Source organism: Sorex araneus, chromosome 6 (assembly GCF_027595985.1).
Source record: "Sorex araneus isolate mSorAra2 chromosome 6, mSorAra2.pri, whole genome shotgun sequence".
Lineage (NCBI taxonomy): Eukaryota > Metazoa > Chordata > Mammalia > Eulipotyphla > Soricidae > Sorex > Sorex araneus.
The window spans coordinates 97829886-97851664 of record NC_073307.1 but is presented as its reverse complement, the minus strand read 5'-3'; the positions used below and the strand labels follow the sequence as shown (position 1 = coordinate 97851664).

The following is a 21779-nucleotide window of genomic DNA, read 5'->3' as shown; positions in this document are numbered from 1 at the left end:
ACACTTGGCGAAGCATTGGGTGAGCAAACCTAGGACACTGCAATCCCAAGAGCTCTGAAAAGTCTAATTTTCTTTTTGTTTTTGGGCTGGAGCGACAGCACAGCAGGTAGGGCGTTTGCCTTGCACGTGGCAGACCTGGGTTCGATTCTTCTGCCCCTCTGAGAGAGCCCGGCAAGCTACTGAGACTATCCCACCCGCATAGCAGAGCCTGGCAAGCTACCCGTGGCATATTCGATATGCCAAAAACAATAACAAGTCAGCAAAAAAAAAAAAGGGGGGGGGCGGGAGCGATAGCACTGCGAGGAGGGCGTTTGCCTTGCACGCAGCCGACCTGGGTTCAATTCCCAGCATCCCATATGGTCCCCTGAGCACTGCCAGGGGTGGTTCCTGAGTGCAGAGCCAGGAGTAACCCCTGTGCATTGCCGGGTGTGACCCAAAAAGCAACAAACAAACAAACAAACAAAAAAACAAGTCTCACAATGGAGACGTTACTGGTGCCCGCTCGAGAAAATCGATGAACAAGGGGACGACAGTGCTACAGTGCTTTTGGGACCTCAGGGCTTACTCCTGGCTCTGTGCTCAGGGATCACTCCTGGCAGGGCACCGGGGATCATATGATCATATGATCATATGAGATGCAGAGGATCAAAGCGGGTGGGCCATGCCCTCCCCACTGTACTCTCTCTGACCCCCCCCCCATTATTTTTTTTCAGGCTCAGAAAGTTCCTCTCCAATTCTCAGCCTTATGTAGTGGGCGGGTGGCCACTCGGAGTAGCTGCGTCTGCTGCCCGTGCAACCCGCCGAAGCGGCGGGACGCCTCTGGCTGTGCGCGTGGCAGCAGAGTCCACTCCGCCCAGCTTCGCCTGGTACAGGGCGGGACCCAGGTGCCGGGAGCCGCGGGAGACCTCTGCGCGTGCGCGGAATTCCGCAAAGGGGCCAGCATCACCCTGAGGCCGGGAGGGGGCCCCCCCCTCGAGGCGAGCGGCGCATGCTCGCGGGGCGGAGGCGGGGCCGTCACCGCGGGGCGGGGCCGACGTCGCGGGTGGGCGTGGCCTCGCGCGCGGCCCCGCCCCCTCGGCCCGCGTCTGGCTCCCGGAGGCGGCAACCGCTCCGGCTCGGTCCTTCCCTGTTGTCGGGGCCGCTGCCTCGGGCTCCGGTGGCCATGGGGGACCCCAGCAAGCAGGACATCCTGGCCATCTTCAAGCGCCTCCGCTCCGTCCCTACCAACAAGGTAAGGGCCGCGGGGCGTGCCCCCCGGCTGGGCATCCCCGCGCCCGCGGGCGGCCCCCCCGGCGCCAGTGGCCGCGGCGGCGGGAGGAGGGGCCGGGCCGGCCTGTGACACGTCGCACTCGGGCCGCGCCGCCGGCCCCGCCCGGCCCCCCGTGCGCGCACCCCGCTGGCCAGGGCGGCCGGGGCACGGGCGTGCCCCCACGCCTCCCGGGGTTCGGACCGCGGCGGGCAGCCGGGGGGCCCTGGGGGGGCGCGGGTGGACGCGTGGACGTCCAGACACCTGGCCGGGGAGCATCCCCGCAGGGTGCGAGAGGGGGGCGCCAGGGTTCCCGGGAGCGGGGCTAGATCCCCAAGGGTCTGGAGAGATGGAGGGCGGGGGCGCACCACGGAGGAGCATCCACCCACCGAGGGCCGGGTCCACCCCACGCGCGGGGGCTGCGGACTGCAGGGACCTGGACTCTGGGGGAGCCCGGTGGGGGGAGGGGTGTGCAGCCACCTGTGACCCAGCTGGGAAAGAAGCATTAGCGGCCAGCTGGTCCTTACCCCACCCCCTGGGTGCCCGGCGGCGAGCTGGCCCCCGAGGTCCCCGAGGGAGTCCAGCCCGAGTCCAGCTGCTTCCCCAGCTGCTCAGTGGCCCCAGGCCCCCCCACACACACTTGCCCCATAAACCAGATGCCCCCCCTTTCCCTCCCTCCCTTTGCGTCTCCTTGGAGATTGGCCCCCACCTCCCTCCGACTTTTACAACCCCGCCACCCAGGTGACAGGTGACTGACAGGTGACAATGACGCTGGGACAGGTCCGCGTGGAGCCTGCAGGGTACAAAGGGCTGCCATGTCAGCTGGACTCTTCCCCACTCGCTCTGGCCCCCGGGGTCAGGCCCCCGGGGGAGTGTGGCCGGCAGGGAGGCTGCCGCATCGGACACCCACGTGCTCGCTGGCCTCCGTGTCCCCCGCGATGGTGGCCGAGCAGCCCCAGCTGAAGGGGCGTTTGCTGGTGGACAGGGGAGGGCCGGAGGGGCAGAGGCCCCGGACCCGGACGCCGTCTTGGCTGCCTGCTTGATTCCCGGCGTGCTTGGCTCCCTGCGGGGCCTGGCGGTGTGCAGACCCCCTTAGCAGGGCAGGAGCTGTCGGGGTCTGTCTCAGGGACTCCTGGGCCACCGTTTGGAGGGGTGGCGCCCCTTGCATGGAAGAAGCCAGTTCTACACCCAGAGAACCTTCCAGATCACTCTGGGTTTTTTTTTGTTTTTGTTTTTGTTTTGTTTTGTTTTGTTTTTTTCTTTTTTGGGTCACACCCGGCAATGCACAGGGGTCATTCCTGGCTCATGCACTCAGGAATTACCCCTGGCGGTGCTCAGGGGACCATATGGGATGCTGGGATTCGAACCCGGGTAGGCCGCGTGCAAGGCAAACGCCCTACCCGCTGTGCTATCACTCCAGCCCCATCACTCTGGGTTTGTGCCTCTGCTTTCTGACCCGCTCACCTGGGCCTGGTCAGAGGCGCCCAGTTGGCCAGTCTGAATCTCCGGTTTCCCCCCGTGCCAAAGGCCAGGGGCTGGGCCTCACTCGGCCTGACTGCGAGGACTTAGAACATTCCGGAAAAGCAGAAAGGGACACACGCACTCGAGTTCAGTGCGTGCTGGCCATATGTTAAGGCTGTCGTCACCGCGAAGGGTAGGTCTGTGGGAAAACGCGTCGCGTCCGATAGAATCACCAGCCAAGTCCCGCTCGCGTCCTTCACGATGGCTCGGGATGTCTTTCTATTTGCTCTTCTAGCTGGCCGGGGGCAGGGCGGGGGGACGTCAGGCAGTGCTCGGGGCTCCCCCCTGGCTCTGTGTTCGGGGGTTGCTCCCGTGGGGCGGCTTGTGCCATAGGTGATGACCCGCCAGAAGCTAAACGCAGCTGAAGGCGCGGCGGGCAGCGTCCTACCCCCTGCCCGACCCCTCCTTCCCACGGGGGCTTGGAGGGAGGCCCTGGGGGGCGGTCTCAGAAGAACAACTACCCTGGGCCTCAGGAGCGGCTCTGCAGGGAGATCGCAGGTGAATGGGGGGGGGGGGGAAGGGGAGCAGCGGGCCCGCCCTGGGAACATCCTTCCCGGCCGCTGTTGTCTTTGGAAGGCCTAAAGGTCAGCATCTCAGCTGGCCGGTCCCGAGGCGCCAAGGCCGCGTGTAGGATCCTCCCTCAGCACAGCCCCAGCCGAGCACCCGGGGTGCGGGGGAACCCCGCTATGCTCCCGCCCGAGGCTCCCACCCACCGGATCTTCCTTCCTCCTGAGCGTCCCCCAGACGGGCTTGCAAGGGGCAAGGGGCAGGTGCCACTGTGGGCGGCTCTGGGGGTCTCCGGCCCCGGCCCCTCGGTGGGGCTGGGGGCAGCCGAGAGCTGCTGACCTCTGTGCGCTGCGCCCAGCCCGCTCCCCCCCGTGTGCCCCGGTGCCCCTGTGGGCAGCCGGGTCTCTCTGGGGACACCCCAGCCCTGTCCTAGGCTGGGGTGCCCTCGCCTGCCCTCAGGAGCCCCCGTGGGCCCGTCTGACACCGCCTGGCCTTTCTGCCGGCTCCTGCCTCGGCCTGGCTCTGCCCCCTCCCCTTCATGGGCATTCGGGGGCCCAAGTGACCGCCCTGTCCGTGCTCAGCAGGGGTCCCTCTGGAGGCCCGTCCCGACACCCCCACACCTGCTGCATGCGTGTGTGGCCCTCGGCTGGACCTGCGGGGCCACAGGCCTGACCTCCTGGGGCCAGGGGGGGCTCGGCCGGGCCAGCTGTTGGTCCGTCGAGGACAGGTGCAGCCGCGAGCTGGAGGGGGCTCCCTGCTCGGGGGGATGGTGGCTCCCCTGGGCTCCGCGCCTCTGGCCCATCTGTGTCGAGGGGGGAAGGCTGAGGGATGCTGTCCGGGGTGCTGGCCGCACCCTCTCCATGTCCTTCCCCGCTGACTGCCCCTCCGGCCAGGCCTGGCAGTAGCGCCCAGGGTCGTGCACGGCTGCACCTCGGGGCCAGAGACATTGCTGGGGCCAGGGCGGCCCTTGCCTTGCGTTGCCCCCGCAGGCCCCATCTCTGGCACCCCAGGGGGCCCCCCAAGGCCACCAGTAGGGACCCCTGAGCCTCGCCCCACCGTGTCCCTCCAGGTGTGTTTCGACTGCGGCGCCAAGAACCCCAGCTGGGCCAGCATCACCTACGGCGTGTTCCTGTGCATCGACTGCTCAGGCGCACACCGCTCCCTGGGCGTCCACCTGAGCTTCATTCGGTGGGTGTCGCCGGCCTCTCGGGCCTGCCGGAACCTCCCCGGGACCAAGAGCAGATGTGGGAGAGTGTGTGTGTGTGTGTGTGTGTGTGTGTGTGTGTGTGTGAGCATGTGTGTGAGAGTATGTGAGGTGTATGTGAATGCATGTGTGTGTGGACGTGCACGAGTGTGAAGGGTTTATGTTAGCGTGTGTGAGAGTATGCATGTGCATGATGAGTGAGTTAATGAGCATGTGAGTTTGTGTGTGAATGTGGGAGAGTGCATGTGTGAGTGTGTGTGTGAGTCTATGAGTGCGTGCATAGCCCTGCCCACTCTCCTGCTTCCCCAGGAAGACAGTGCCCTCGGTTCAGTTCAAGCCACGCCAGGAAATCGTATGTGTATGTGTGTTTGTGTGTACGCACATGCATATGGGGGAGAATGAATGTGCATGTGTGTGTGAGTGCATGGGGGAGAATGAGTGTGTGTGCATGTGTGTGTGTGAGTGTATGGGGGAGAATGCAAGCGTGGGAGTGTGTGGGGGGAGTGCATGGGATAAAATGTGAGTGTGTATGTGTGTGTACATAGGGGAGAGGTTGAGTGTGTGTAAGCGCATGGGAGAGACTGAGTGTGTGTGTGTGTGTATAAGCGCGTGGGGGAGACTGAGTGTGTTTGTAAGCACATGGGGAGACTGAGTGTGTGTGTGTGTGTGTAAGCGCATGGGGAGACTGTGTGTAAGCGCATGGGGAGACTGAGTGTGTGTGTGTGTGTGTAAGCACATGGGAGAGACTGAGTGTGTGTGTAAGAGCATGGGGAGACTGAGTGTGTGTGTGTAAGCTCATGGGAGAGACTGAGTGTGTATGTGTGTAAGCGCATGGGGGAGACTGAGTGTGTGTGTAAGTGCATGGGGAGACTGAGTGTGTGTGTGTGTGTGTAAGCGCATGGGGAGACTGAGTGTGTGTGTGTAAGCTCATGGGGAGACTGAGTGTGTGTGTGTGTGTAAGCGCATGGGGAGACTGAGTGTGTGTGTGTAAGCGCAAGGGGGAGACTGAGTGTGTGTGTAAGCGCATGGGGGAGACTGAGTGTATGTGTGTAAGCGCATGGGGAGACTGAGTGTGTGTGTGTAAAAACGCATGGGGAGACTGAGTGTGTGTGTGTGTGTAAGCACATGGGGGAGACTGAGTGTGAGTGTGTGAGTGCGTGGGGGAGACTGAGTGTGAGTGTGTGAGTGCATGGGGGAGACTGTGTGTGACTATATGAGTGTGAATGCCGGTGAGTGTGTATATGTATGTGCACGCACGCGTGTGGGAGGCTTATCTGTCTGTGTATGTGAGAGTGTATGAGCACGTGTGTGCGCGTACACGCGTGTGGGAGAATGCGTGTTTGGGAGGTGCTGTGGGGCTCCCCTTCCTGTCAGCTTCCACGCGCAGAGGCCCTTCCAGCCTCTCTGACCCTCCCCTAAGTCCCTGGGGGTCAGTGGGTGAGTCAGCGTCCACCCGAGTCCATTAGCCGCGGCAGATTCCGCCGGCTCGGCTCCCATCGATCCTGTCCTTATCTCGGGCGCGCGGCCGCGTGTGGTGCTTGGGGCCCCCACAGGGCGGGACTGGACTGGGCCTCACATGTGCTGGCCCCGGGTCCTCCTCATTGCTGACCAATGTTCCTGGACACGTCCGACCTTCTCTTCTTGAAGCTGCTTCCGGACTAAACATGTGAGCGGTCAGCAGTTCTGAGAGGTCTCGGTGGTCAATAGGCCTGAGAGGTTGTGGCCTCGGTGGTCATTGAGTCTGAGGAGTCCTGGCCTCGGTGGTCAGTGGGTCTGAGGAGTCATGGCCTTGGTGGTCAGTGGGTCTGAGGGGTCATGGCCTCGGTGGTCATTGAGTCTGAGGAGTCATGGCCTCGGTGGTCAGTGGGTCTGAGAAGCCCTGGCCTCGGTGGTGGGTGGGTCTGAGGGGTCGTGGCCTTGGTGGTCAGTGGGTCCGAGGGGTCGTGGCCTCATGTTTTGTTCACTCCAGGGTGACCCCTCCTTCGATCTATCTTGTGATTGTGTGTGGACGTGTGTATGTGAAAACCTGTGTGTGCACATGAATACGTGTGCATGTGTTTGCCTGTGTGCATGTATGCATGCTTTCACAAGTGCACACTTATGTGGGCACCTGTGTATGCATACATGCATATCTATGTTATCGCTGTGTGTGTTGTGTGTACATGTGTGTTGTGCAATATGTACATGTGTGTATGTATATGTGCATGTGTACCCATGTGCATTGGTGAGCACCTATGTGCATGACCATGTACATGCGTGTTCATACCTGTATGATGTGTACATATACTACACAGTCACGTGCATGTGTGTGTACATGTGCGCATGCATATCTGCATGTGTGTGTTGTGCATGTGTCCACACATGTGGTGTTTACTTGTGTGTGTGCTTGCATATTTGTGTCTCTACATATGTGCATTGTGCTGTGGACATACGTGTGCAGGCTTGCATGTGTGCACCTGTACATGGTGCTGTACATGTGTGAGTACATACATATACATATGTTTGTGTGCATAGCTGTGTGGTGTGTGCACATGTGTGCATGTCTGCTTGCCTGTGTGCGTCTGTCTGTGGGCAGCAGGTGGTCAGGGCCCTGGGAAGGCTCAGAGGCTGCAGGAGCCGCTTGTCCCACTGCCCCCCTAGACCCTGCAGCCCCCAGCGTGGGTCCCGGTTCAGCACCAACTCAAACTCTTCTCACCCCTGAGGGTTCGCTGTCTCAGTTCTGGGGACACTGACACTGGGGTCCTCTCTCCCTCCAGGTCCACGGAGCTGGACTCCAACTGGTCCTGGTTCCAGCTTCGCTGCATGCAGGTCGGAGGCAATGCGAACGCCGTGAGTCGGGGCTGGGGTGGCGCCCAGACCCCCTGCCCGCAGCGCACGTGCCCTGCCCACTGAGCTCTCTCTCCGGCCCCCAAGGAAAACTTTATTGAAATGTTTCCACGGCTTAGGTCACCTTCGTGTTCCCTGGTGTCTGAAAACACCCTCCTCAGGCGCAGGGACGCAGCTCAGGGGGGGCTTGCGTGTGAGGCCACATGTCCCCGTAACCGGCACCCCCAGGGCAGATCCCGAGTCCCAGGAAGAAAAGCTTTCAGGCGCCAGGCGGGAGGTGAGGGGGGTCACGCCTAACTGCCTCCTTCCCTGCAGTCGTCCTTCTTCCACCAGCACGGCTGTGCCACCACCGACACCAACGCTAAGTACAACAGCCGGGCGGCCCAGCTGTACCGGGAGCGGGTCAAGGTGCTGGGCTCCCAGGCCACCCGCAAGCACGGCACTGACGTGAGTGGGAGCGCAGGGGCGGGGCGGCAGTGCAGGAGGCTGCTGGGGTGCCCAAGCCAGGCAGGCTTCCTGCGGGCGGGCGGTGACTCCCCTGCCGGTGCAGGGCGGGGTGTGGGGGGTTGTGACCCCGCCCTGTGGAGACATTGCTGGGGTCCCGCAGGTGGAGTCAGGCCCCTCTCCCCTGGGCTCTTCCCTGGTGCTCGGCCACCTCCCACCCCACTCCCAGGGCCATGCCGCCCTCTGCCCGGCCCCCACGGCACCCACATAGCACGGACAGACCCCGGAAGGGACAGACCGGAGACCCCCGTGCTCCCCGTCAGCACAGAGCACCACCCTCCGCCACGCGGGCTCGGGGCTCCCAGTTGCTGGGAGTGGGCGGGTTTGGAGCCGAGTGGGGGGCCCTGCTCGTGAGTCGGGGGACCCTGCTCGCTCTGGGAGTGGGCGCAGCAGGCGGGGGCAGGCGGGGCACAAGCGTGTGGCTCTGTCCTTGCAGCTGTGGCTGGAGAGCTGTGCGGCCCCCAGCCCGGCCCCTGCGCCCTCCGAGGAGGATTTCTTCGCCTCTCACGCAGCTCTGGAGGTACCGCAGACCCCTGCCTTTACCCCCGGCCTGTGCAAAGGACCCGTGGCCGCCGCAGACTCTCTACCTTTCAGCCTTTGTGTGGATCTGAAATGCCAACAAAATAAAAGTGCCTGTGGGGGCCGGAGAGACCGTCCGGCGGGGTGGGCTCCTGCCTTGCATGCGGCATCCTGGGTTCAGTCTCCAGCATCCCACATGGTCCCCCCGGCACCCCCCTCCAGCGCCCCCCACCCCGCCCACCAAGAATGATTCCTGAGCCCACCTGGTGTGACCTCCCAAGCCAAAAATAGTTAAAAAAAAAAAAAACGAGGGGGCTGGAGAGATAGCACAGCGGGTAGGGCGTTTGCCTTGCACGCGGCCGACCCGGGTTCAAATCCCAGCATCCCATATGGTCCCCTGAGCACGGCCAGGGGTAATTCCTGAGTGCAGAGCCAGGAGTAACCCCTGTGCATCGCCAGGTGTGACCCAAAAAGCAAAAAAAAAAAAAAAAAAAAAAACGCATTTTGAGAGGGAGATAGCCGGTGTCTGTGCAGGCACACCATGAGCCCGGCTGTCTCGAGCCCCCCCATCCTCACCCACCCCAGCCGGGCCCTGAGGCCTTTCCCCACCTTCCCACAGGTGAGCAGTGCGGGACAGGTGCCGGCACCCCCGGAGTCTCCGTCCCCGGGACTGTGGGCCACGGACACCACGCCGGGCCCTGCTGAAGGTAGCCCGTCCCGGGGTGCTCTGGACCGTGGTGGCAAACGGGGTGGGGGGCCCCGAGGGGTCATAAAATGGGGCGGGGGGTGCAGGAGAAGCGAGCCCCGAGCTGAGGCCCTTCAGCGCCAGACACAGACGCAGAGGAAACCGCCTGGGCCTCCGGCACTGCTGGGGGAGGGGGAGCCCCGGACCCGCCTCCCGCTCCAGCCCAGCGGGGGCGGGGGGGGGGAGACCCGAAACGTCAGAGCCCCCTGGAAGCGCTGACCCCAGCTTGGGTTCCTTGCGGCAAACAGCCAGTTTCCAACAAAGCGTCTCCTTTCTGCTTATGAAGAAACAGGTGAAAGAATAACCAGATATGGGGCCAGAGCGACAGCACAGCGGGGAGGGGGTTTGCCTTGCACGCAGCCGACCCGGGCTCAATTCCCAGCATCCCATAGGGTCCCCCGAGCACCGCCAGGAGTGATTCCTGAGTGCAGAGCCAGGAGTCACCCCTGTGCATCGCCGGGTGTGACCCAAAAAAGAAAAAAAAATAATAAGAACCAGATACTCACCCCCAAGGCTACAGAAAAGGCAGCAGGAGCAAAACCAAAGGAGGTGCCCGGCTAGGCCCCCCCACCCCCACTTGCCCTGAGCAGAGTCGGGTCCCCCCGGGCGCATCTCTGGCCGCTGTGCACCGTCGAAACGGCCGAGTCCGTTCCGGACGTTCACCCGGAGTCTTTTCCCTTCCAGGTGAGGCCGAGAGAGGACCCAGTGTGGAAGGTCTGAACGCGCCCACCAAGGCTCCTTCAGGTAAACGCACGAAGCCGCCACACCCTGCCCGTGTCCTGGCGAGGATCAGGACCCGTCCCTGCGGCCTGGCCCCCGGGGTCGGCGTGGACACACGCTGGGCCGAGGGGCAGCCCGTGGCCAGTTTCCTCCCTCTGCTCGCACCCGGGGCGCTGCAGCAGGACTGGCTCTGAGGGCGCCGACGGGCGCCACCTGGGTGAAGCGGAGCCGACGCCTTGGGGGGCTCCGGGCTGCCCCGTCTCCAGGCACGTCTGGACGAAGGCGGCAGGAAGGAATGATTATCACGGCCGCCTCGGTCGCACCTGAAACGGGCGAATGTTCTCTCACTGGGCTGCAGGTTTTCACCTTTTGTTGTCTAGGGCTTATCCTGTCTTTTCCCTGGAGAGCCTCGTCTTTGTAAGGAATAAAAAAGGGGTGGAGTTGGTTTTTTTTTTTTCTTTTTGGGTCACACCCTGGCTCTGCACTCAGGAATCACTCCTGGCGGTGCCCAGGGGACCATGTGGAATGCCGGGAATCGAACCCGGTCAGCTGTGTGCAAGGCAAACGCCCTCCCTGCTATGCTATGGCTCCAGCCTGGGGTTTTATTCTTACTGGACCTTTTACATGTAATTTTGAAAACAACCAGCAGACTGAATTTTACACAATGACATGATTTTTACATTAATTTTTTTATGCAGGCACCATGATTTACAGAGTTACTCACAGCTGAGTTTTCGGCATACGTTCTAGCACTAATCCTACCCCCCCAGTGATTTTTTTGTTTATTTGTTCTTTTGGTTTTTGGCTTTTGGCGGGGGGTGGGGGGTCTACATCCAACAGTGCTCAGGGGTCACTCCTGGCTCTGCACTCAGGAATCACTCCTGGCGGTGCTTGGGGGACCATATGGGAGGCTGGGGATCGAACCCGGGTCGGCCGCGTGAGAGGCAAACGCCCTCCCCGCTGTGCTATCGCTCTGGCCCCAATATTCTTTTTTTTTTTTTGCTTTTTGGGTCACACCCAGCGATGCTCAGGGGTTACTCCTGGCTTTGCACTCAGGAACTACTCCTGGCGGTGCTTGGGGGACCATATGGGATGCCGGGGATCGAACCCGGGTCGGCCGCGTGCAAGGCAAACGCCCTACCCGCTGTGCTATCGCTCCGGCCCCTGGCCCCAATATTCTTAAGGAACTTTGTCCAGAGGCACCAGAGGCCACTGAGGACACCCTGTGGCGCCCGGGGGTTCCTGCTTCTTGTTGGTGAGGCTGGGCGAGGGCTGTGGCGCCCCAGTGCACCCACAGGCTTTGGGGAGCCAGGTTACTGGGCGGGTTAGTCCGCCAGGGGGGAGACCCACACCCCCGAGGGAGGGGGCCACTCGGGGCCCTTTCTCTCCCCGCAAATAAGTTTCCCCTGAGTTTGGAAACTGAACAGAGACGCTCACGACGCGCTGGGCCCGTCTGCACCGTCCCGAGTGTGTTCCCTCAGGCGTGGGCACACGGGCGAGAGCTGCAGTTTCCTCCTGTTTTTTATTTATTTATTCTTTAATTGGCTTCTTTATTTCAACATAACTTTGCTTACAGAAATACACTCATGTTGGTTAATAGGAAGCAATTCAAGTTTAATTTATCCTACACAAATTGGATAAAACACAAAATGTACCAAAACTTTGGTACATGGTTTAAGCTTTTTTTTTTTTTTAAATAGAATTTTCTTTTCTTTTTGGGTCACACCTGGCAATGCCCAGGGGTTTCTCCTGGCTCTGAATTCAGGAATTACTCCTGATGGTGCCCAGGGGACCATATGGGACTCCAGGGATTGAATCCAGGTTGACCGAGTATAAGGCAAACACCCTCCCCACTGTGCCATCGCTCTGCTCCGGTTTAACTTTTTATTTTATTTTATTTTTGGTCACACCCGGCGATGCTCAGGGGTTCCACCTGGCTCTGCACTCAGAAATCACTCCTGGCAGTGCTCCGGGAACCATATGGGATGCTGGGAATCAAACCCGGATCGGCCACGTGCAAGGCAAATGCCCTACCCGCTGTGCTATCGCTCCAGCCCCCAGTTTAAGCTTTTTTTTTTTCTTTTCGGGTCACACCTGGTGATGCACAGGGGTCACTCCTGGCTCTGCACTCAGGAATTACCCCTGGCTGTGCTCAGGGGACCCTATGGGATGCTGGGAATCGAACCCGGGTTGGCTGCGTGCAAGGCAAACGCCCTACCCGCTGTGCCATGGCTCCAGCCCCCCAGTTTAAGCTTTTTATTTATTTATTTATTTATTTATTTATTTTTTGCTTTTTGGGTCACACCCAGCGATGCTCAGGGATTACTCCTGGCTTTGCACTCAGGAATTACTCCTGGCATGCTTGGGGGACCATATGGGATGCCGGGGATCGAACCCGGGTCAGCCGCGTGCAAGGCAAACGCCCTACCCGCTGTGCTATCGCTCCGGCCCCAGTTTAAGCTTTTTAAACAAGGATTTGCAGTCTGATTTTTCATCTGTTACAAATATATATAAAAGATCCTCCGTCATATGCTGCCAAAGCCAGCAGCAATAACCTGAGAAATCTCCCGAGTTTTTCAAAGACACGCTGTGGGCGGGCTGTGGGCGCTTGCTCTCTCTCTCCCACGAAGAAGAGAAAAACAATACGTCGTTTCACTGGGCTGACCTGCAGATTTCTCTTTTTTTGACAGAGATCTCCTCTATCATAAAAAAGAAGCCAGCTCCAGCTAAAAAGGGAGTGAGTATGGTCTATAACACGTGACCGCGCCGCTTGAAACTAGCTGTCAGGGCCGGGCAGGAGACCCCAGGTTTGATCCCCACTGCCCCCCCCACCTGGTCCCCCGAGCACTTGAGCACTCGGCTGGGAGTAGCCCCAGGGCTGTGAGTTCACCCCCTCCCCAGTAGAAGCTTTGACGTTCAAGCAGGCGCCTTGCCAACCACTTCCTGTTCATGTGACTGATCTTGAGTCGCTGTGACATGAATGTGGCTTGGGGTTGTTTTTTTTATTTTATTTTATTTTTCTTCACTTTTTGGGTCACACCAGGCGATGCTCAGGAGCTACTCCTGGCTCTGCACTCAGGAATCACTCCTGGCAGTGCTCGGGGGAACCCTATGGGATGCTGGGGATCAAACCCGGATTGGCCGCGTGCAAGGCAAACGCCCTCCCCGCTGTGCTATCGCTACAGCCCTGAATGTGGCTTGGATGGTACCATTTTGGCCCACGTAGAGTTAGGCTTAGTGGATTTTTTTTTTTTGCATTTTGGGTCACACCCGGCAATGCACAGGGATCACTCCTGGCTCATGCACTCAGGAATTACTCCTGGCAGTGCTTGTGGGGACCATATGGGATGCTGGGAATCGAACCCGGGTCGGCCGCGTGCAAGGCAAACACCCTACCTGCTGTGCTATTGCTCCAACCCCTTAGTGGAGATTTTCTGGAAGGAGAAACTGGACAGCGGATTGGCCACGACCCCAGCGTTTGGGGGGGTGTTGGTGGTTCCTACAGGGCAGGCGCCCGCTCCCTGGTGGTGGGGGGCCCTGACTGAGTCCTTCCCTCTGGGAACTCCCGTCTTCAGAGCGGGGTGACAGTGCCAGCCTGCGGGGGGTGGGGGGCAGGACACGGACGGGGAGAAGGGCTGGGGGGGCCGGGCCCTCGTCCCGCTCATTTCCCCCCATCCCCCCCCTCGTCTCTCCAGCTGGGGGCCAGGAAGGGCGGCCTGGGCGCGCAGAAGCTGGAGAACGCGAGCTTCACTGAGATCGAGAGGCAGGCACACGCCGCGGACGCGCAGAAGGAGCAGGAGGAGCGCGCACGCGCGGCCGCCAGGGAGGAGCCCCTGTGAGTCCCGCCGCCCGGGGGTCCTGAAACCCGCCCGCCCGAGGGTGGGGCGGGAGAGGCCACGGGAGAACCCCCCACCCCGCTTTCCGCGGCAGGTGGTCGGGGACGGGGAGAGACAGTCGCTAGGGACCCCCTATCCGAACCCCCGGGCCTGCCTGGGGTCAGCTCGCAGGGGTCCCGCGCCGACCCCGCACAGCCGCTGGGAACCGGGACACGCGTCCACGCGCCCGCATGGGCCACGCAGCGGGACCCGGGCACGGTCTGCGGGCCTCGCTCCCGCCAGGGCCCGGACAGAGCCCCGAGGGACCCGGCCGCTGCCAGGAGCACTGGGGGGCAGAGGCTGCAAGAGACCTGGGGCCTCCTGTGGAGCTGCTGGAATGTTCTGGATGCGACTGCGGCAGTGGGGGCAGCTGCGTGCGGCCAGATCCAGAGGGCAGGCTGTGGGCTGTGGCTCGCGGGTCAACCACCAGGACAGTGCTCAGACATGGGGCCCCGGGCTGGGGACTCGGCTGTGGGTCTCCAGCTGCGGTGGGGTGGGGGGCGGGGGGCGCTTGAATCTGGAGGGGCCTCAGACGAGACCTGGCCCGAGCAGGACGGGGAAGAGGGGGAGGGGGGGCAGCACAGGGACCATCCGGGAGGGGAGACTCCCTTGGAGCCAGGGTCAGCGGCAGGCTCCATCCTGCCATTCACGGAACCGTCTGCAGGGGGCAGCACTAAACCGTCCGGCATCTTCGTGGGGTTCAGCCGGTCTGTCCAAGCTCTTCTGTGTTTTTTTTGTTTTTTTTGTTTTCTGACGCATCTGGGGTGGGTTTGTTTTGTTTTGTTTCGTTCTTTGGTTGATTGGTTTGGGGGCCCCACCCAGCAGTGCTCAGGGCTCACTCCTGGCCCTGCGCTCGGGAATTATTCCTGGTCGTGCCAGAAAATGCCTTATTCTAGCCTCTGTAGGAATGAGTCTGTCGGGGTCCCTGACGGTCCCAGGGTGGACCGTGGCAGGGATGGGCCCACGGCCACAGAGGCTGTGCAGGCTGTCGGGGTCCCTGATGATACGGGCCGGGGGCGGGGGTCACGTTGTTAACGGAACCCGCAGCCACAGACGCAGCAGACCGCGGCCGAGTCTCGGCAGCTACTCCGAGAAGGTGTTTCTGGGGGGAGTGACAGGTCGCCCCCTCGGTGTTCATCATGGGGCCGGGAAGCCGCGGTCACATGCTGGCTTGTGTGCGTGTCGGCGAGGCCGGCTAAGGAGCTCTCGGTGTCCCTGGCAGCGTCTCGTCCCTGAGGTTGGCGTACCAGGACCTCACGGTCCACGTGAAGAAAGACGAGAAGACGGCCCTGAGCGGCAAGAGGCAGCTGGAGTCGGAGCGGCTGGGCATGGGCTTCGGGGGCGCCCGGAGGTGCGTGGCCCCATCTCGACTTGAGCACCCTTGTCACCCCCTCCCGTGATGGGGCTCTCCCCCTGAGTGTTCCATGTAGCATGAAAAATGCCACGTATGTTGCTTAGAAGGAAACGGGCGACTTGCTAGTGAGCCCACACGCCTAATATGCGAGGCTGTCAATGGCATGACCACACACACACGCACACACGCACACACACGCGCGCACACACACGGAGCAGATGCCAGCGTCCCTCAGCCTTGATACATGTGGACACCCTCTGAATCGCTTACGTCGTCGTTAGCCCCGGGCCGGGCATCTGCTGGGTGGCGCCACCGTGTTCGGGGACTGACCAGCAGCTCTGCTTGTCCCAAGCAGCATCTCGCACTCGGTGACTTCAGACCTGCAGACCATTGAGCAGGAAACTCCCGTCGTAGCCAAACCAAGGAAGAAGTACAGTGACGACAGTGATGACTCCTACTTTACCTCCAGCTCGAGGTAACCCGTGACACTCCCCCACGGAAACGCGGCGACCCCCCTGCCCTGCCGGCCTGCTGGTGCTGGGCGGAAACACAAGCTCCGTAGCTCCGCTGGTTTGGAAAGTTTCATCTGAACCCGGGTCGTCCTTTGGAATGAAAATTGGGGCCGTGTTTGTATGTGGGTGTTTGCTAATCTGCAGCCCGGAGTCTGCACAGGGGCGGGGGACGTGTCTGCCTGGAGCGGGGGGTGGGAGAAGCTCTGCTTGGTCCCTGAGGTGGACCCTCAGCGTCAGTCACCCCCGTCACTGGAACGTTCCACAGCCGTGCTCCCTGCAGTGTCTGCAGGATCTGGTGCTCAGGCCATGGTGACTGTTCAGAGTTCCTATGGAAACGTGTAACAGACACATAACAGACACAAACACGTGACACAGACATGTGACAGGCACGTAACATAAATATATGACAGACTGTTCCATAAACATGTAATATTTAACATAGATGCGTTACAGACATATACTAGACATAAGACACATGACAGACATGTCACAGACATATAACAGATATGTAACATAGACTGTTCCATTGAACATAACATAGACACATGACACAGACATATGACAGACTGTTCCATAAACATGTAAAAAAGATACATGGCCATGGCATAGACATGTAATAGACATGTAACATAAACATATGACAGAATGTTTCATAGACGTGTAACAGACATATAACATAGACACATGATATAGACATGTAACAGACATAACAGACACGTGACATAGACTGTTCCATAGACATGTAATATAGACATGTAATATAGACATATGATACACTGTCCCACAGACACGTAACAGACATGTAACATAGACACAATAGACATGTAATAGACACATAACAGACATATAGCAGACATGCCGTAGACTGTCCGTAGACATGTTTCCAGGGTGTTTTCCGTCCATAGCTGTGTCCCAGAGACACGCACCATCGTCACATGCCGTCAACGTGTCCGCAGGCGTGTCCCGTAGCCATGTTCCATAGGCGCGTCCCTAGATGTCCCGGGGAGACGCTCCGGAGGCGCCATCTGCGCCGAGCGTGTGGGAAGGAAGAGCCGGATCCTCCCGACCTGCCTGGCCGACGCCTGGCCTCTCGGGAGAGCAGGTCCAGCCCGCATGGCCTCCCCCGAACCCGCCTCTGTCCACGCAGGTACTCGGACGCGCCCCTGGAGACGCGGAGCACCTCCTTCTCCAGCTGGGACGACAGCTCCGACGCCTTCTGGAAGAAGGAGACCGTCAAGGACCCCGAGGGGGCTCTGAAGGCCCCGGGCTACTTGGACAGGTCGGTCTGACCCCCGCCCGCAGCGGCCAGGCCTGAGCCTGCCCTGTGCTTAAAGGCATCTTTTCGGGGGTAAAAAGCTCTAACCTGGGGTGCACCTGGGCCCCCCGTGGCCCTCGGGAAGCCACGTCCTGGGGCCAGCGGGAGAGGCCACCTGCCCCGCGTCAGGGCCGTCCACTGAGGCAGGTTCCCCGGGAGACGCCAGCCGGGCGCGGGGTCATGAGGCTCCGGCCCCTTGCACGCCCGTGTCCTCCTCGCTCTCGGGGCTGGGTCCTCCCTGAGGGCCCCCTCTGTCGCCCGGGCGGGGTGGGGTGCGAGCTGCCCGCGGTGCCCCTCCCCCCGCCGCAGACCCGCCGCTCGCCGCAAGCCTGACTCCGCCCCGGCCGAGAGCACGGACGAGGCCCAGAAGAAGTTCGGCAACGTCCGGGCCATCTCGTCGGACATGTACTTCGGGAGGCAGGCCCAGGCCGACGTGAGTGTCCGAGGGTGGCCGGAGCCGCGTCCAGCCAGGGTGGGAAGCGGGGGGGGGGGGGCTCGTCTCCCCCTTCCCCGATTCTCTCTCCCTCCCCCCACAACCCCCCCCCCCCGGAGCTGCAGACACACTCAGAAGTGAGATGTCCAAGGCGGGGCCTCGGGCCGCGTGGTGGCCGCTGGCCTCTGCCGCCCCGTCTCCGAGAGGGTCCAGATTTTTGGTGGAGCTTGGGGGGTGCTTCAGGCCGTGCCCCCCACCCCTGGCTGCCGCAGGGGGGCTGCAGCCGTCTGCAGTGGGGACATAGTGCGGGGCGCAGCCAGCACCCGGTGACTGCCTGGGCCGGGGCCTGGCCGCGCTGGGGACCGACGTCTCCGCGTGCTTGTGTGTCCAGTACGAGACCAGGGCCCGGCTGGAGCGGCTCTCGGCCAGCACGTCCATCAGCTCGGCCGACCTGTTTGACGAGCAGCGGAAGCAGGCTGCGGGTATGTGGCCGGCAGGGGCGCGGGGGGGGGAGGGGCCCGCTGTCCGGGGTGGGGGCCAGCCCTGTGAGTCTCCGTCCCCTGCTGCCCGGGGCCGGGAAAGTGGCCTGAATCCCCCCAGCCAGAAAAGGGAGGCTGGGGTCCCCGGGGGTCCCTGAGGCCGCCCCCATCCCCAGTCAGCAGCCAGAGCGCCCAGCTGGAGGCGGGCAGGGCCCTAGATGTGCCCGGCGCCCGAGCTCCTGGGGCGGGGGGCGGGGTGCTGGTGCCACCGCGTGGTTGGTCAGGCAGGGCTCCCTGGTACTGGCCGTCCCGGCCATATGTGTGCCTGGCTGCCTGGTGTTGTGAGGACTTTGGGGGCTCAGACAAAGAAGGCCTTTGCCGGGGCAGGAAGCCCCCGACTCCCCGGCCTGGATCCGGTGCGGGCCCAGCGAGGGTCCCCAGAGGGTCCCCCTCCCGCCCGTGCACCCCGTGTGCCAGGCGGCTCCTTAAACTCCACTTCTCTCACCGCCCCCCGTAGCCCCGGGGCTCACACCCTCACCCACAGCCTGACGGGGGTCCACCCATGCCCCCCAGACACTCCGCAGCTCCCCTGAGAGCCTGGCGGCCTCGGGGACAGTCCCCCTCCACCCCTGCTTCCCGGACGCGGTTCCGATGGCCCGAGCCGGCCCCTGGTGCCAGCGAGCTCTCGGTGTGGCCTCGGCCTCCGCCCGGCAGCCCGTCTCCTTGTCCTCGGACCCGGGGTCTCTTTTTCTCTTTTTTTTTTTTTTTTTTTTTTTTTGCTTTTTGGGTCACACCCGGCGATGCACAGGGGTCACTCCTGGCTCTGCACTCAGAAATCACCCCTGGCACAGTGCTCAGGGGACCCTATGGGATGCTGGGACTCGAACCCGGGTCGGCCACATGCAAGGCAAACGCCCTCCCCGCTGTGCTATGGCTCCAGCCCAGCCCAGGACCCAGGGTCTCTTGGCCACTCAAGTCGGGGTCCCCGGGCTCGGGTTGTGCCACGCCCCGTGATGGCATCTGCCCTGCCGCCCCCGCGCAGGGAGCTACAACCTGGCCAGCGTGCTGCCCGCCGCGCCCGACATGGCCCAGCTCCGGCAGGGCGTGCGCTCCGTGGCCGGGAAACTGTCCGTCTTCGCCAATGGGGTCATGACCTCCATCCAGGTGAGTGGGGGGCGCCCTGTGGGCGGGGCCGAGCCTGAGGGAGCCCCGGGAGTGGCAGGGGGCTGGCCAGTGCCTGGCCCCTGAGCTCCGCGGGCTGGGTGTGCCCCTGGGAAGCAGCCGCTGACCCCAGGGGGAATCCAGCCCCAGCCCCCGGCACTGCTAGGGCAGCGGCCCAGAATGCTTTGGCCTCCCACCCCCTTCGCAGAATACAGACCTCAGGGGCTGCTCACAGTGCTCGGGGGGTGCCCGAGCTGGTGGGGGGAGAGCGTCAGGGAGCACCCGGGGCCCGTGGTTCTCCCAGGGCAGTGCTCAGGGCTCGGTCCTGCCTCCCAGCACCCGTGTCCTAGGCGGGATGCTGCAGTGCAGTACGCTCGTTGGAAGCCGTTCGGGCTCAGCCCAGGGCGGGGTCTGTGGGGTGGGTGGCCGGGTGGGCAGCGCACTCGCTTCTCTCCTGCAGGACCGCTACGGCTCCTAGACCCCGGGCCACGCAGCTCAGGCCGAGGAGAGGCACCAGGCCGGGCCGCCCTCTCCGCCCCCCCCCGCCCTGTCACCTCCTTGGCACAGCCCCCCGGGCTCTCGCCCGCTGCCGCCCGCCTCGGCCGAGGAGGTCACCCCGTCTTCTGCTTTTTGAATTTTTGAGAAATGTATGAGAACTCCCTAAGTATTGGCAAACGGATAGTGCGCCCAGAATTCAAGACAAATGCGAAGAAACGCCCCCAAGATTTCGGAATATAATATATATATATGTATATGGGGGGCCAGTCACTGTAATTGGGTCGTTTTGTTAATATTTTTTTATCTGGATCTTGATTTTCAAAAAAAAATTGCAGAATGTGTATAAATGAATAAAGAGAAATAATCTGGCTGTGTTTTAGACAGCGTTAGGATGTATCGTTCAGCACAGTAAACTATATTTGAGATTTGAACCAGGAAAAACGGTTTCCGTGGGGTATATTTTGTGAATCATCTTAGGGCTCAAATTTGTAGACTTCCGCATACAATAAAGTCTCCGGAGATGCACTCTGGCGCCTTCTCTGCCCGGGGCCCCTAGTCCTGGCGTCCCCGAGCCGCTGGGCTCCTCCCCTCCCCGCCCTGAGCCCCCGCCTCTTGCCTCTGCCCCCCGAAGGTGCCCCCAAATCGAGCCCCCAGGCTGACCTAGGCCTTCCTGCCTCACCCCTGCCTCCTGTGTCACCCCTGCCCGGGGCCGGCAGATCAGCAGAGAAGACTCGGCCCTGGGCCTGGGGCCCCAGGGGGCGGTGCTGAGGGGTCCCCAGGGGGAAGGGCCAAGGGGACCCCCAAGAGGCAATGCCGAGGGGGTTCCGGGGGCGGGGCCAACGGGAGGTGGGGCCGAAGCTTCTGTGGGCCCCCCAACGGGGAGGTGGGCCTCGCGGGGGTCAGAGGAGCTGACCGGGGCGGGGACCCCATCAGGGCCTGCGGCCCTTTGCCCAGGCACGGCGGGGGCGGCAGCCTCACTGCGGGGCACCAGCTCCCCTTGCACCTCCAGGGTGCTCCCAGACAGTGCTCGGGTGGCCCCAGGGACACTCCTGGGCATGCTGGAGCCACTGGGCTGGGGTCCAACTCCACGCCCCCCCCCAGCCCGCACACACTCCTGCCGGCCCGCCTCCCAACAGGCGCCCCGGGAGGGCCAGGCGGGACGGAGCTGTCGCTGCCCTGGTGGGCTGGCACGTGTCCGGCCCCCGGAGCCCTGTCCCTCACGAGACGCAGGCCAGGGCGGGTGGGGCTGCCTCTCCGGGCTCCGCGTCACGAGAGCACCCCAGATGCACTGTCCCCCACGTCCCTGCCCTGGTGTGGGACCAGCTCCCGCCCAGAAACGCTCCCCTGCCGCTCCTCCTCCGACTCTCCAAGTCCTCCAGTGTTTGCCATTTGCTGGGGCGGGCGGTGGCGGGGGGCGAGGGGGGGCCCTCAGCATCTCCGCATTCCAGGGAGTGACCCGCCTGTCCCCGGACACACACACACACACCCGGACACACACACACACCCGGACACACACACACACACACACCCGGACACACACACACACACACCCGGACACACACACACACCAACACACACACACACACCCCAACACACACACACACACACAAGCGGGAGCCCTGCTCTCCCACAGGTCCTGCTCCCCTGCTTCCAGGGTGCTCTCCTGTGACTGCGTCAAGGGCCTCGGGCTCCGGCGTCTGAGCGGGTTTGAGGCGCCCCCACCCCCCGAGAGCAGATAGCTGAGAAAGCAGAGCCCCGAGAACCGGTAATGGAGGGGAAAAGGGGCGCCCGGCGAACCACAGAAACAGGGAGAGACAACGCCTGCCCGAACTCTCGAGGCCCCGAGGGACGCAGGTCGGTTCCCGCTGGATCTGACGAAGGGACCCCGGGGTGCCCCCAGGGAGCCCAGGAGCACAAGCTAGCCCGGAGCAAGGAAGGATTTGGGGGTGAGGTGTTGTGAGGGGGTCTCCGCACCTCCCAGCCGCTGTCCCGCGTGGGGGTGGGTGCCTTGAAATCAGAAAGATGAGGAACCCCCAGCCTCAGTTGAACCCCCACGGGGCGTGCTCTGGTGAAGGGTTCCCTGTGCCAGGGACGGGCTGCCCAGGGCCCCGTTGGGCTGGTCTGGGCTGGTCTCACAAGGGGGGAGAGAGGAGGGGGGAAGAGGAGAGAGAGGGGCGGGGAGGGAGGAGGGGGGAGAGGAGAGGGGCAGGCGGGGAGGGAGGAGGGGGGAAGAGGAGAGAGAGGGGCAGGGAGGGGGAAGAGGAGGAGGAGGGGCAGGGAGGGAGGAGGGAGAGGAAGGGGCAGGGAGGGGCGGGGAGGGGGAAGAAAAGGGGGAGGGGCAGGGAGAGGAAGAGGCAGGG

The 21779-nt window shown here is 62.4% G+C and overlaps 1 protein-coding gene across 1 annotated transcript; it reads left to right on the top strand.

The window, feature by feature from the left end:
- The first annotated feature begins 1042 nt into the window (after nt 1–1042).
- ARFGAP3 (ADP ribosylation factor GTPase activating protein 3) lies at nt 1043–19798 on the top strand. The gene is made up of 16 exons (XM_055142044.1): nt 1043–1231; nt 4344–4462; nt 7235–7307; nt 7620–7751; nt 8245–8328; nt 8947–9034; nt 9757–9816; nt 12483–12529; nt 13488–13627; nt 14890–15018; nt 15377–15496; nt 16681–16812; nt 17158–17281; nt 17673–17763; nt 18803–18924; nt 19382–19798. Exons 1-16 carry the CDS (start codon nt 1163–1165, stop codon nt 19397–19399), a joined length of 1548 nt encoding a protein of 515 aa, XP_054998019.1. The 5' UTR covers nt 1043–1162; the 3' UTR covers nt 19400–19798.
- The last annotated feature ends 1981 nt before the right edge of the window (nt 19799–21779 follow it).